This window comes from Telmatherina bonti, assembly GCF_933228915.1.
Source record: "Telmatherina bonti genome assembly, chromosome: 5".
Lineage (NCBI taxonomy): Eukaryota > Metazoa > Chordata > Actinopteri > Atheriniformes > Telmatherinidae > Telmatherina > Telmatherina bonti.
The window spans coordinates 33,558,204-33,573,586 of record NC_136623.1 but is presented as its reverse complement, the minus strand read 5'-3'; the positions used below and the strand labels follow the sequence as shown (position 1 = coordinate 33,573,586).

The window sequence follows — 15,383 nt, the reverse complement described above, 5'->3', positions numbered from 1 at the left end:
AAAAGGGGGGGGGGGGGGGGGGGGGGATATGAGACTGAAACCCATCTCGCTCAGACCCAAATACTGTACTCACAGCCCACATTTCACAGCGTGTGGGAGAGCGCAGTTCAGAAAATCTTACATCAGTTTTTTTTCCTCCTTTTTTTTTTTTTTTTCAATCCAACCATCCAAAGGCTCAGATTCCAGTTACATTTCACATTGAATAGACTTGTGTTTCCAGCAGTCTAGCCCTCTTCTAGTATGCTGGCTAGTGGAGCGATGACAGATTGGTTTCCACTCACTGCACGAGGGAGCACAATGGAGTGGCTTTGACAGAGTTAAGAGAAACAGTGCATCAATGCCCCCCCCCCTCCACCCCACGCCATCTCTCTTTTTCCTCATATACACACACACACACACACACACACACACACACACACAGACACACACACACACACACACACACGTTTTTGCTTCTTCTCTCTCTCCTTTGCTTCTTTCTCTTCTTCCTTCTCTTTCTTCCCTGGGGCTTAAAGAATGGATGGCCCTGTCTGACCTGGACGACACTGATGTCTAGTCCTCTACACTACTGTACCTACAGCACGCCTGTCTGCTCGTCTCTTTCTCTCACACACATGCGCTCGCAAAGAACAGAGGCACCCATCTCTGTCACCCGCCGCCGACAGGCAGAGGTCAGCAGAGCTCAGCCACTAAAGCAACCCGGAGGAGATTGGGTTTGGATTGTCATCAGTAAATTTTACAGTCAGGAGGCGACGAGGCTTCAGCATTAAATATACAAAGATTATTTCATAAAGTTAAAGTACTAAATCCCAAGAAAACATTGATAATGGTTATTTGTGACTGCAGTGTAAGAAGAGCGCTATAATACAGTGTCGGTAGGTATGAGGCTGAACTGTACCGTCTACCTTCTTAGCTAACCTGAAGATTACTGGCATGATGCACAGCTGGTTGTTCCTATCATAACACACACTTGGATGACATTGTATTCATGGTTAATATATAGCACCAGTTAAGTTACTGGGAAATACTACGCTAGGTAAACAGTTGTCTCTTAGAGATGCATATACGCCCCATTTCTTAGAGCAGCACTGCTAAACTTTGGCAACCCCTCATCAGATTAAGGTTAGTCTGCATCTACCTTGCAACCTGTCTCTTCTCTGAGCTCTCTCCAGCCACTAAAAGTCTGTTTAACGTTGATTCATTCCCTGTCCCTTCCTCTCCTCCTCTGATCATCTCTTCTTGTGTTTCTCTGATGAATCAACCTTGTTTCATGTTAGAAACAATCAGTGTGACAGCGTGTTTTTAAACCACAGCTGTTTGATGCTCTGAGCAAGAAAAGAAAAAAAAGTCGTGAGGTGTTTCTCAGTTTCAGGTTGTTTCAGGTCAATAAAGGCTCCTGGAATATTTACAATGAATGTCAGTGTACCATTAAAACCAGTCTAAAGAACTAAGTTATAAGGTGGAAACTTGATTAGAATTGATGAAGAAGATTTAATATCTACACCTACACTTAAAGCTTAGATTACACAACAACAGCATTTTCTCAGAAGGAAAGACTCAACCCAAACCAGTTTGTTTTTTTAACCTATAATTGACCTTCTGAACTATGCTTGATTATCAAAATAACAAACTCAATTACAGTTTTTTTTTTTTTAAGGGATCTCCACAGATTTAAAGAGACACTTTCAAAGTGCAGCATCTCCGTGATGCTACTGTCACACCTGCACAGCTCATTGCTGATCCAGCGTCCTTACCCATGTCATCGGACTTTTCGAGGGCTCGAATCGCTAAGATCCCTTGACCAGATGGCGTGATAAAACGACCCACAGATAAGATACTCTTACTAAAGGTGGCTCGCAGTTGTGTTCCTCTGTGTGCTCCAATGTGAAAAGAAAAACTGATATCACCCTGATATGGGGCTCTAAACACTATGGGCCATGTGTGCTTTTCCCACGCAGGCGGATGTACAATCAATAAAATGGATTAGCTGCGAAGGTATGTATAAAGGTTATCGCCTCGCTCGCTGCTATGAACACACAGGCGACCCTACAAAACAATTTTGTAATATCTTGAACTATTTCCTCAGAGAAAATCTGATTATGTTTTTGCCCAAGCTAAAAATTGATTTGTAGGGTATACATTATCAAAGGAAAAATGGCTGCTGCAACGCTGGGTCCTATAGCCTGAATGGATTTTTTTATTTTCATCTCTACTCCGTTTGCTCGCAGTATCACTGTTCCAGTCAGTGTCGTCCGGAGGCATCAGTGTTTTTCTTTGGCTGTCATGTCCTTTCCCTTTCTCTGTGGTCTTCTTTTCTTAGCATGATCACCTGCTCTCTCTCTCTTTCTCGCTTCCTCAGTACATCAGTTTCACTTGTTTAGCTCCACTCGCTGCAGCCCTGCATCAACCCTCAGAGGGACTTTAACCATGCGGTTTTCCATCACACTGACTGACGATCTAAAAAACCCTCCACCTCAGTGATTCCTCCATCTCTGTCCCTCCATCTCTCTCTCTCTCTCTCTCTCTCTCACACGCAAACAGACACACACCCACATGCACACACGGTGACCCTCCTCAAGTCTGATGAAATAGCCCCTCTTCCAAAAAAAGAAAAAAAAAAAAGCAAAAGGGAAGAGAAAAAAAAAAGCAGTGGATGTGCAGAAAGGCCTCTCTCTCCAGTTCTCAGCTTTTGTCTCTGATTATCCCTGCACACACACACACACACACACACACACACACACACACACACACACACACACACACACACACACACTTCATCTCAACCTGCTCCTGGATCTTATATTCATGTGTGTGTGTGTGTGTGTGTGTGTGTGTGTGTAACTCTGACCAATGGCATCCAACAGCAGAGCTTTATCCTGAAGCACACTGACAATGCTTTTCACACCTACTTACCACAGCAGAGATGGGGGCGGTGGGCTGGATCATGCCCAGGCCTAAAAGCAGGCTAAGGGCTTTTAGAAGACACACACACACACACACACACACTGAATGTACTCTTTAATTACTGATTCAAGATCCTGCTGTAGATTAAAAAGAAGTCGCAGAGGCTTATTTTTTCATATCCGCAAAATTTTTCAATGAATATAAAACGGTCATTGATTATGCTGTTAAGGGAGGAAAGTTAAGAAGGGAAATATAAAGTACATATAATCACATTAGCTTGCTGTGATTAACGTAATAAAATGGGATCTTTTTTTTTCTTCCCTTTTCCCCCAGTAGAACTGAACACAAGCAACACTGGGGGAGACATGCTGAAATATGAAGAAGAAGCTCCTTAACGTCTACTTATCCAGCTCTGTGTGCAAAGACGTGCGAAACTCACGCAGATAACAGAAAAGATGGAGCAGCTGAAGGGGAGAGCACAATTATGGAATGAAAAATGAGGAGAAATGACACAACACAGCTGACTGCATGAGCCTTCCCTCCCTGTGACATAATCAGCCCTCCTGCATGATCAATACCAAGGCATTTCTTCTCATTGATTATACAATTATACAGAAGTTCGATGCCCTCATGAGCAGGTTTGTAGGTTTGTGGAGACTCCAAGAAGAGAAGAAGCTTCCTCTTCTTCTCACAATTTTTTCCTTTTCTTCTTTTTTTTTTTTGTAAAGGTGGTGCTTAAAGTGAGCTCAGTGTAGTCCAGGTACTTCACTCAGATGATTATAATGCCATGAGGGTGCAATACATCACTCTTATTAGCCACACTGGAGCACAATGGTATCATAATTAATGGTCGCAGCAGGATTGAACGCTGCCCTGACATGGAAAAGTGGGCCTACTTAAGCTCTACAAGGCATTTAAATATGCAGAGTGAATGGCACAACCCAAACCCTCCTGCTCTAAGGACAGCCCACGCTCATTAGCCCGACACCCTCCGTGGCATTGATACAAGGACGACTGGCGATGCTCTACAGCAGGCACACACAACACAAATCCCAAGCACATACCCCCCCACCCAAAAAAAAAAAAGTGCAGAGAGCAGGGCTGCAAAATGCAAAAGGAAAGTCTTGTCCCTCATCAGTGTCCATCACGTCTTTAACGTTTCCTCGCTGCTTTGTGGTTTTTGTCTCGAAGGCTGAATGCAGATGGACATATATGTGTCAGCAGCCAGGCTTTCTGTAATGGCGTTTGGTCTGTGTGTTGGAGTGTGTGCTGTGCTTGCTGTGGATGTGGGTGCTGAGGCAGAGTGTGGTGTCTGGTGCGTGTGCTATACTGTCTAGCACTGCGCGACGGGAGAACAATGCACATAAAAGGCTGACGGAGGAAGAGTCTGGGGCTGACGTCTTTTACACGCCTCTGAATGGAGCAGCAGAAAAAGTCCCTCTGCGTGTTTGTAGTTTGCATGCTTATGAGTGGGATGTAAAACAACAACAACAACAAAAAGAAGCAGGAAACGCCCCTTTAAATATGTAGACAGAAGCAAGGGAAAAGAATATGTGTGAGTACGCGCTCCCATCCTGGTCATGTGTTCATGAATGCCTCATGGATGCATGTGTGGGATGGCTAAGTCCCCTCAGATTACTGGATGATTTGGATTTTCTGTCCTTAACCTACTACACACTCCCCTTCTCCTCTTTCTAACTTCTCCTGAAATCGCTATTGTGGCAGCTCAGCTGCTCAACGACTGCCAGATGCCTAAACCAGCAGCTCCCCTCCACCCGGCTACACTCCAGCCTGACCGTACCGAGTTATCGCCTAGCTCAGTGCAATCAATTATTGTTGCAGTGGAATCATTAATAATTTCCTAATGAAAACGATTCTGTTGATCTCTGTTGTCTTTTAATTAAACATAATTAGTCGGCTGCTCTGAGCTGTGGTGGGAACTCCTTTAGGGTACAATTTTGTTTTAATACACTGATAATGAAATTTTTACATTTTGTCAGTTGTTTAGTTATTATTCAGTCACACTATTTCGCTATGTTCCCAGATAACAGATAATAACCCTCACACCTCCTATTCGCCGCAGTCATTTTTAAAAGAAGAGGGTTGAAATGAACAATTAAATTTTGAACTGTAAGAGTCTCCTCCTCTCAGCGTTTCATGCCGCATGTTGCCAGGGAGGGGTTGCAGGAAGCAGGGCATCTTTAGGCTTTCATTGCTCAGTGAAAGACAAAATAACAAAGAAATAACAAAAATAATAACACCTGCATCTGTCCGCACAGACGGAGTCCCTGTGTGCCTCAGAGGTCTACAGCTGCAGATCAGCGGAAAGAGCAAATGAAGGCAGAAAAAAATCAGATAGCGAGGACTTACAGGATATGAAATAATACAAAGACGCAGAGAGTTGGTTAATTCTGCACTGTCCGGGTTTATGTAAAACGGCCTAGTTACATTGGTCAATTTCTGTACGAACAATGGGCTCAGTTGCTCTGGAGACTTATTGGACATGCTGTATCTGAATGTGGTCTGGCTTAAGAGGCTTACAGTTGAAAAGTTTAGGTGACCTCTGAATAATGCCCCATAATGTGGTCACACTGAGTGTGTATAGTTTCAATGGGTTCAGATATCAGGTAACAATGGGGTAAGCACAATGAAGGCTCACACTGAGAAAGAATTGAGTCATGTATTGTATCTAAGCCCTTAGAAATGTCCTTTAAAAAAATAGTTAGCTCTGATCTGAATGTGGTTGTTTTCATTGGTTGCGCTCTGCAGAAAGACGAGGAGTTTCATTTAAAGCCATTGACTGGATTGAAATATTCCAGTATGACAGAGAAATAAGAGTACTTTTATTTTAGCTGCTTTTTAACAGCACTTTATTCTGCTAGCAGCTGCTAAAATCCTCCAATCAGGCAGGTTTCCAGCATTAGAACAGTCTCCACCTCCAACATATTCAACGAGCAGATGTTTGATGAAAAAAAAAAAAAAAATCAAAATGTGTCTGAATTTGTTTCCTCTATTAAATCTTTCCTCCTTCCCAGCTGCATTGTTTATCACTGTGTTGTTTATCAGTGGAGAAAATTCTCCACTGGTTCCTCTCTCCGTCTTCCTGTCTGTCACTCTCCCCCTCTCTCCGCGGTCTCCGGTGTTACTGTAACATATAATTACTCTGCAGACTTGCTGCCTGTTTCTATAACTTCAGCGCTTCAAAGAGACTGTCGGAGTGTAGAGGGAAGCATTGTGGGAGTTCCAGGTGGATTTCTCGATAATGAGTTAGCGCGGTAGTAGAGCTGAGAGTTTTAGTAATGGCTGGCTGCTAAGGCTCTTCCTGGGAGTTTAATGTAAAACAAACAGGGCCATACTGACAGCCTGGGAAAAACAGATATTGCACTTTTCTTCCTTCCACTTCAGGGCTCTCGCTCCCTCTCAGCATAAGAAAGGGAACTCTAAGAATAATTTATATTCATGAAATGGCTCTGCAAATCCCAATTTGAGACATTTAATGACTCAGACATTACTCATGGTCTTTAACTTCCTTTTTTCTTTTTAGTTTTCATGTGAGAAACAAAATCAAGACACATAATGAATTGTTTTTTTTAATCTATAAAAATAAAACTGAATTTAATTTAATTTTATAAAACCAAATCAATGACCAGGAACATGCATGTACTTTACCTAATGGTGGCATCTTACTGTTTGTTACATGTACAAGACATCACACATGAAATAAATGTTTTTACTGAACCCTGCCTTCTCTACAAAAACAGTATTTCCCAACTTCCTGACAAGTTTCAGGGAAAGAGGATGAGCAGAAATCACAGGACAGAACGCCCATCACTCAGCTACAGCCACTCAAACCAATCACCATCCCTTACTTAGAGATACTCCCCCACAGATTCACACTGGCAAGCATCCAAAGCCAACTGCTACTATCTTTGCAGGCAGCCTTAAAGAAAGCCGGGACCACTGAAACGTGAGCCAAAACATATTCCTCAGGCATACTGTGCATTGAGATATTCACTGTTTTCCATAAATAACGCATCTTAGGGAGCAATGAAGCGGCCAACAGAGGCGAAGCAGCGCTGGGGTGAAGATACAAACAATCTGGGCCTCAGCTTTTTCCAGGTAGGAAGTAAGTTCCTGTTGGAGAAGCCTTTTTCCCTCCACTTGATCCACGCCACTCGAGATACGAGGCCCACAATTCCAGCACAGCTTCAAAACTCCAGCAAAGAGGCCAAATTCAATATTGAATATGACAAAGATTTGACAGTTTCGGCACGCTGGCACTCAATTTCAATGTCACCTCCAGAGGGTCCGCGGACTTGTAGATTGGAATATTTTAAAGAAGCCGATGAAGAAGAATGAGTGGCATAAATCAGCCTGGATGCAGGAGTCACACGGCTGGACGGCATCAAACGCTTCAACCACTTTCTGAACTTCCTCCAAGTCCATGTGCAAAAAAAAAAAAAAAAAAAAGTAGCCAGGAGCAAAATGTGGAACATTTTTTTTTTTTTTTTTGCAGAAGAAAACCAAAAGGAAACGAACACCCGACCAATTTATCCAACGCACTATGGCAAAGTTTCTAGAAAGCTGTTTTGAGTCAAGTATCTGGAATTTATCGTACATTTTCGTATCATAATAATATCTAATCCCAGACGTTGTGATTTAGTGTAAAACTCTTCGTGATTTGCAAGTTGAAGAGTTGAATCATGAGAGAAACACAAAATAAAAATAGAAAAAAAGTGAATTCATGCTGCCAAATTTAAGCAAGTGCCTCCCAGCTTTGTTGAGATGATGAGAGATGTTTAACTTCTGCTCTGAGATTTCAATTAGTTCACCCCATTCAACATTTCCTGCATTATCATTATTATCAGTTGGCAGGCATGGACTGATTCTTGTGGAGGATTTAGACTAATGAACTCACACAGTACAACAGAGAGCAATTCTCACAAGAGGTCGTCTGGAGATGTTATTGTGTTTAATTTAATAAGGTCAGGCCAGAAGTGACAAACAAAGGGAGAACCAGCAACACCCAGCTGAGGTGATGTTGCTCTGTACTGATGCTATCTCCTGGATACGTTTATGAAGAGTTGCAGAGGAAAACTACTTGACTTTAAAAAGGGGGGGGGGGAAAGTGACAAAAATCCTGTTATTGGCCTTTTTTTTTTTGTTTCATGCAGCCAGTTTCTGTGCAAAAAGATTAGAAGATTTTAAAGAAGTGCATAATCTTCTTTAACAGCTTATCAAAACTTTAATGATTTGGTGATAAAGAGCACAAAGTTAAGTAGCCGGTTAAGAGGATAACTCCCCAGTGCAGTCTAGTGATTAGTAGATGAGAATTGGGAGACTGAAAATCCGGGTTGCAAATCCCACTCCTGCCACTTATTCACTTTGAGGGAGAAGAAGCTCCGTTTCAGCTTTGGGGGTATTGTCACGGGGTAATCATTTTTGAAAAGTGATAAATGGATCCCCCCCCCCTTTTCCCCTCCTCTTTGCCCTTTGGAATCCAAAAAACACAACTTTATTTACGTATTTATTTTGCTCTGTCTCTTTGGTTAACGTCCGTCAACACCCAATTACAGCTGCAAGGAGCCGGGTGCTTTCATGGGGAGTGACGCTCCAGACGGTGGTGTCACCGCTGTGCACAGTTCACGCATCTTCCAAAATAAACGGAAATCTCCACTGATCTGCGATGGGAGCTTTTAATGAGGGTTTGCTCATCACAATGCTGCAGACTGGGGAGTTTATCTTCATGACTGTGGGTCATCAGAGTTTCTATGCTTTTCATGTCACTTTTAACAAAAAGCAACATGGATATTTAGCAGAGATGCTGGTGTTTCCCCCCCCCCCCCCCCACATATATGCATGTAAATTCTCCTCTAGTGGGAGTAACATGAGTCCCACTGATGTGGTAAAGATAAACGACAGAATTTTAGCTGAGTTAGTGAGGAGCAAATGAAGCAAAGTGGCAAACCCATCTCCTCTTATGCTTTCCTCGCTATCTATCCAGAGATAGGCACTCACTTAGTTTAATAAAGGGGAAAAAGGGACATTAATTACATTGTGAAATCTAAAGACCATTAACTTTGTGTGTCAAGTGGTGTTTCTCAGCTCCTAATCAGAGTTTAGTGATATAAACGATCCTTTTGATGAGAAAACTGATACGCTGTGAGGGAGTGTGTTGCATGTGTCCTTGTGTAAATGTGAACATGCAAATATAAGTGAATGTCTGTGACTTTGAGAAGTGAGAAAGAGGAGTGGAAAAAGAGTAAAAGAAAAGACAGGGAGAGTCAGGCAGGAGAGGAGAGGATGGAGGATTGTGGCGCGGCGTTGCACGCTGAGGGGAGATAACAGCGTGCTGGAGCTGCTTGCTTACCTTTGCTGTACACCACGCAGTTGTTTTTGTTGTCTTCCGCTCCCTGCCAAGTCACATCCAGCAGCCACCTGGGGCCGGCGCTCAGCACCACCGGGACTGTGCTCTTCGTCTTCTGGTCGAGGACAGATAACAAACACTAATCATTTGCTTATTTTGGTGATTAAAGAAATATTAATAACCACTGAGTTACGCTCTTCCGCGTCTCTGAATGGCCATAAAGAGACAATTTCAGAAACTAAACAGCACGCAGCTCGAGTCCAGCACAGTCCCAGTTGTTGAGAAGAATCTGTTTTTTTCTCTGTGTGTGTGTGTGTGTGTGAGATGGTCTGCAGACAAAGGCGTCCAGTGGCGGTTGGAGTGAAGACAAATGGGTGCAGGAGCCTGCATTGTATCAGAACAGAGGAACTGAACCCAGCCATCCAGCATCTGATGGTGCAGATTACGAGGAATACCCCAGGTGTCCAGTAATCATAAAAAAAAAGAAAAGAAAATAAATAGGATGGTGACTTTCAGAGAGAAGGAAGTGAGTGTTCTGCAGTGAACTTTGGGCACATTGTGCCTCGCTATCACCAGCATCTCACTATTTCCTGAAACAAGCGGGGGAAGAATTTAAAGAATCAGTCTCCATTTCAAAGGGCGATTGAGGTTAGAGCTTTTATAATATGCTGGAAAATTATTCTGAGTGTGTAAGGTCATTTTTCTTCTTGGTCAGAGGTCAAATGTGGAGTTTTATTCTTCTTCTGCAAGAAAAAAAAGATAAATAAATGAATAAGAAGGGGGGGGGGGTAGAGAGAAATAGCCTCTGTAATAGATTCACATGGTGCAGCGCCGACACATTTGCTTTGTTTATCCACATTGTTTATCCATGTTTTTTTTATATTATTATATCTCTTTTAAAATGTTGTGTTGGTGGTGTTGTGGTGTGTGGGAAGAGAGGGGGGTTTGAGGATGGGGTTGCTTGATAGTCATATCTTAGGCAGCTGTGTACAGTAGTGTATTACTCAAAGCCACAGTGTCAGTATTTCCAGGCCATTCCTTTTGAACCATGCAGCCCCACCTCCCCCACCCTTTATTAGGATGTTACAGAAATAGTTTAGCCAAGAGAAAATGGGTTGGGTTCGCAATCTTGACATTTCATTTCTTTTTTTTTCTCCCATATGAGGCAGCCGGGGACAGGACACTGTCCATCTGCCTAATGCAACAGAAAAATACCAGCCCTCTCCTGCACTTTTCACTTACTTCTCCCCCGCAAAAGGCAACAACCTTCAAGGATAAATGCAAATGTCATTTGAGCATGTTAAAGGTCTGAATTGGCACAGATATGCACAAGAGATGAGCGCTGTGCTCCGGCAGTGTGCCTGCATGCCCCCTCCTCCTCCTACTCCTCCACCCACCCAAGTCTCTTTCCATGAACTTGATCTAGTTGAAGGCTGGAGGACAGATTTTATATATATTTATATAAATATTTCTGAAAGCGCATTATTTACAAATAGCAAGCACTTTTCAGAGAGCTGATAAGGATCTCTTCTGTAGGCAAAAATTAAGGAAACTAATTCTGACAGGATATAAAGGCAGATTTCTTTCTGCACGCTGGCAAACTGCAACGGCAAACTGATCAAACACAGACAGTAAATTGCGTCTGTTGATATTCTTATTCCTTCTCCTGGCATCTTCTTATCCTGCGCTGGCAGCAGATGAGAAAGAGAGAGGACCTCTGTAATTTAAGTCATCCGCGATTTCACATTTCAAATTAGCCTCACAATGAAGTCTTCTATCAGGCTAACCTGAAAATCTCACACCCCTGTCAAAGGAGCAGAGCAGACCGGCTGATTGTTGCTAGGACGACAATCTGAAATGGGAATCAGATTAACCCTTTCTCAGATCTCCAGACTGGAGCCATCTCTTATTCAGAGGCGAGAGGCCTCTCTGCCATCCCTCTGTGCCTCTGGGAATTCATGATATTCCAGCTGCTCTTAATGTAGCCAACAGAGACAAAATATCACGTTAATGAGATATCTTCCCGCTGTTAGAAGTCACATGAAATTTGTTACATTCATGGCAGCAAAGGCAACCTTTGCTTTATTTACTGCTGGGGCAGAAACTTTCCAGATCCTTGTCAGGAAGCACTTTAATTCTCACTGTCTCTGTTTTCTTTGGTTCCTTTTTGTTGGAAACTGAGCAGCAAACAACCAAGGACACCTTTCTAAATGTGCATTTGCATAAAGCATCTATCGTAATATCTGCTTTGTAAGCATGCTACATGTACCAGCCGCCTCAAAGACAAAGACACGCACACGACGAAGCGCACGCAACATTTTTGGGATTAAGACGCCGTGGCGTCACTGCAGCGAGGAGCGTCTGCAGATGCAAATGAAAACATTAGTATAACTGGATCAGTTGGCCTAAGTGGCCGAAGCCAGAAGAAATGCAGATTGACAGGCAGAAAATTACAATTTGCCCGGAGCGAGGGCTTGCATGCACGATGAACCGGATTTATGGAAACAAACTCCTCCGTCCCGCTGCAGTCACACAAGCGGGGGGGATGTGACGTATGGAGGCTTTTTCCGGTCCACCGCTGCACCATGACGGAAAAATATACCGACCCCTTTTCGTTAGTTTACAAGTAAACAATCTCAACTTTGTATTTTTTTTATTAAAATGATAGTTTTATTTCAGGATTAACAAGTGAGATAATAAAGAATAATATCCCCAAACAACTAACTGTTTGTGGCATTTATACAGATACAGTCTGTAATATCAGTTTACAGACTATCATCCCTGTCAGAGCCTGTAAACCCCCTCCCCACCACCACCCAGGCCTCCTTCTCTGTGTAGTCTGTTCTGGTTTATCCACCTTCTGCCTTCACTCCAGTGGTTTCAATACTCTCCCGGCGTTTTTCTTTTTTTCTCCCTCCTCTCTGAGCTCTGTTACCGTTGCTCGTGTAAGAGATACAGCGAGCAAAACAGTGTAGTCAGCGAGGAAGTGATTACAAACTGATGCTCCAAATTCGCTATAAAATGAAAATCAATATTTCCACAAGTTGCTGCAACATAAAAGATAACCTTCATTGATTTTTCTAGACTTAGGCCTCTGTGATAAAATCTAATATAAATTTTCAGCCACACGGATTTGGATCAGGGGCTGAACGATAAGTTCCTCGCACATCTCTCAGACCTTGGATTTTTTTTTTTTTCCCCTTTCCCCTTTTCCCTCTTCCAAGTCAGGGCTGTCCTATTTATAATTGGCCCTGTGTGAGCAAAAGCTTCTATCAGGAATCTGTTCTAATTTTTATTACTGAGAAGCTAAAGCCTGTTCCAGATAATTTGGAAATTTCAGGGGAATTGTGATAGAGCTGATGGCACAGCCAGACTGACTCCAGAAAGGAGCTAACCTGTAATAGCCTCTGTGGCTGCGCTGATTAAATGTTGCCATAGATGAAAGACCTGCCATCACCGCAATAAATTAACCAATCACACAAATCCCAAGTCGCTACTAATCCCTCCTTGATACCATGATCCTCTGATCAGCTGAAGGAGGTGAAGAAGAAAGTGGCTTGTGACACTCAGCCTTCCTCTAACTCCCTGCTTCCCTGTGTAAACAACGAGCTAATGATATCACCGCTGACCATTTCACCACCACTGGCTACTCTTAACCCGCTTCATGGTCAGGGCAGGTGAAATCGATACAGACCTTGGGTGGGAATGATTATTTTCCTCATCGCACACACCCACGGCCTCCCCCCCCCTTCTCATCACCAAGGTCACCAACTGGCACTGTATCCGTCTTGATCCCGCAGCTGCAGGATTTAGACAACTGAGAGATCAAAACCACTCAGTCTGAATATATCAAGACATTCCCTGGCTCTACGCATTCGGCTTTTCAACACCCACTTGGTGCGAAAGCAGCCTTACTTTCCCAGAGAAACAGCAGCTAAACGGCTCTACATGCAGTCTGAATCGACCGTGTTGACCCCGGGAAGTCATTTTGAAGCTCCGTGTTCTGTTTTTGTTAATGATACCAGAACACAACACTCAATCCCAAACAGACACGCGCACAATAAAAACGTATGGGTTATGTCAAGTTTACGTGCTCTCTGTTTCTAACATGGGAGTGAGGATAAAGGATTTGTACCTGTTTTACCAGCCAGTTTACAGCAGACAGCACACTCACACCTTGATAACGTCCATTGCAATTAGTTGTTCACTGCGATGAAACAAATTGCATGTGGTCAACTGGAAATTTCATTAAGGAAGATTTTCCTCTAGCCCTCGTTATCGCTCTGCGTATTAATATTTTCTTAGCCTCAAGGATGGATGAGTTGCAAGGGTCTTTTTTTTTTTTTTTTGTTGAATAAAACAGCCAAAGCCAAGCTCGCCCTGTGTGTCCTCCCACCATTCGTAACGGCTGTGTATACGCTTAACTAGGTGCTGCATATATATTCTTATTATTGCACTTGAAATAACAGTCTCTGTCAACATCCTACATAAAGTGGGAAATACTTTCCATTTTTCAAGTCTGCCTTTGTGTCATTTTCTCCTCGTCTAAATGGCCACAGCTACATCTCCTGAAATGAAAAGATACCTACATACTGCTTTCATTCATTTCTCTCCCCCCACTCTCCCCTTCTCTCTAGGGCTATAGCATCTGCTATTGGGAGACTAAATAACAGAAATATGCAGGAATTGCACACTAATTCCCTTTAGAGATAGATCTTGGCTGGTGCCCTGTCATAAATCAGAGAATTTCGATATGAAATGAGGCAAGCTGCTCTAATCATTTCTGCATTTCAAATTGGATCACTGGCTCAATCGCTTGGCTTTTAAACTGCTTGCCTAAGAGCAAATGTGAGGTGGGAGATAATTCAGCTGAAATCTCTGCCTGCTCTGTGCGGCAGTTAGTTTACTGCTTGAGTGCAAGAGAATGCTTTTTTCTTCCCTTAGCCCATCTTTCTCTTTTCAACTTTGTTAAATTGACTTTTCATTTTAAAATCGATTAAATTGAGAGAGTCACCGCTGTTCCCGGAATCTTTAAAGGGACACCCATCACTGTGCGCATGTGCCTTTATTTGGCTGCTGCTATCATGGCGCCGCTATGAGGAATAAATATTTTCTCATTTAAATCACCTTTTATCCTGCTGACTGGACTATAAGCATCAAAGTTCATGTGCTGCATTAGCTACTACTTATTTCAGGGTGTTGAATTGCTCAGTGGTTGGATTTATTCTGACTATGGGTGGTTTTGCATGACGACCGTGAGTTCTGTTGCTCTTTTTTAAAGACATAAAAATCAAACTTTGGCCTTTTTTTGTTTAAGAAGGAGTGCTTAATTATAAATAGTAAATCTAAACAAGTTTTTTTCTTTTGAATTGAATCTTCGGCTTGTAAAATAAGAGAAGTGTGTATTAAAGGATGGAGATACAGAAAGAGGAAGGGGAGGATGAGGAGGAGGGGGGGGGGCACCATCCATCCTCTATTCTTCAGGACCTTCAGGCACACTGAGGTGCTCCAACTCTAAACCCAAACAGTTTAGTTTAAGCTGTACCTGCCCTGAAGACAAGAAGCGCCCTTTCTGCACCCTGCCGTCTTTTCTTTCCCTTCTTTTTCTTTCTTCTGACAGTCTTCTCCTAACTTCCTCTCCATAGTAAATATCTTCCTTTTTGTTTCTTATCTTCTCTAATATTTTTTTCCTTTAGTTGAACACATGTACATCTCTTATATTATTCCTTCCCCCTCTTTCCCAAACCCTTCAGCTTCCATCCGGAACAAAACTCACTTGTTTTGTACCCGAAAATATCCAACTCAACTTCACAACTGCATGCTACATCAAAAGCTTATGTCCCTGGAACTATCCAAAGCTGTAAACAAGAGGAAGCCGAATATGTAATGCATGTCCTGCAGGACCTAATCATGTCTTGGAGGTAGAGCGCGCAAATGCATGTGTGCTTTTCTTGTGTTTGGCTTTGGTCAGGAGACAGAACAGCCTCGTCGCTTCACTACTCCCTGTTTGAATTACTCCAAATTTTCCATTTGAATTCAATTGGGGGAGAACTTGTTTGATCTTTTGCATGTAAGTTAAGTCTGACTCCCCGAGCGGCAAGGTGCTGTGTGA

At 42.8% G+C, this 15,383-nt stretch overlaps 1 protein-coding gene across 1 annotated transcript in view; it reads right to left on the bottom strand.

Moving 5' to 3' along the window:
• zfpm2a (zinc finger protein, FOG family member 2a) overlaps window positions 1-15,383 on the bottom strand; it is a gene marked incomplete at its 3' end in the record, with an annotated part of 116,701 nt that overhangs the window by 35,668 nt on the left and 65,650 nt on the right. The window contains exon 5 of the mRNA XM_079241235.1: window positions 9,275-9,386. Coding sequence (XP_079097361.1) covers window positions 9,275-9,386 — 112 coding nt within the window. The remainder of the gene's footprint in view (window positions 1-9,274; window positions 9,387-15,383) is intronic.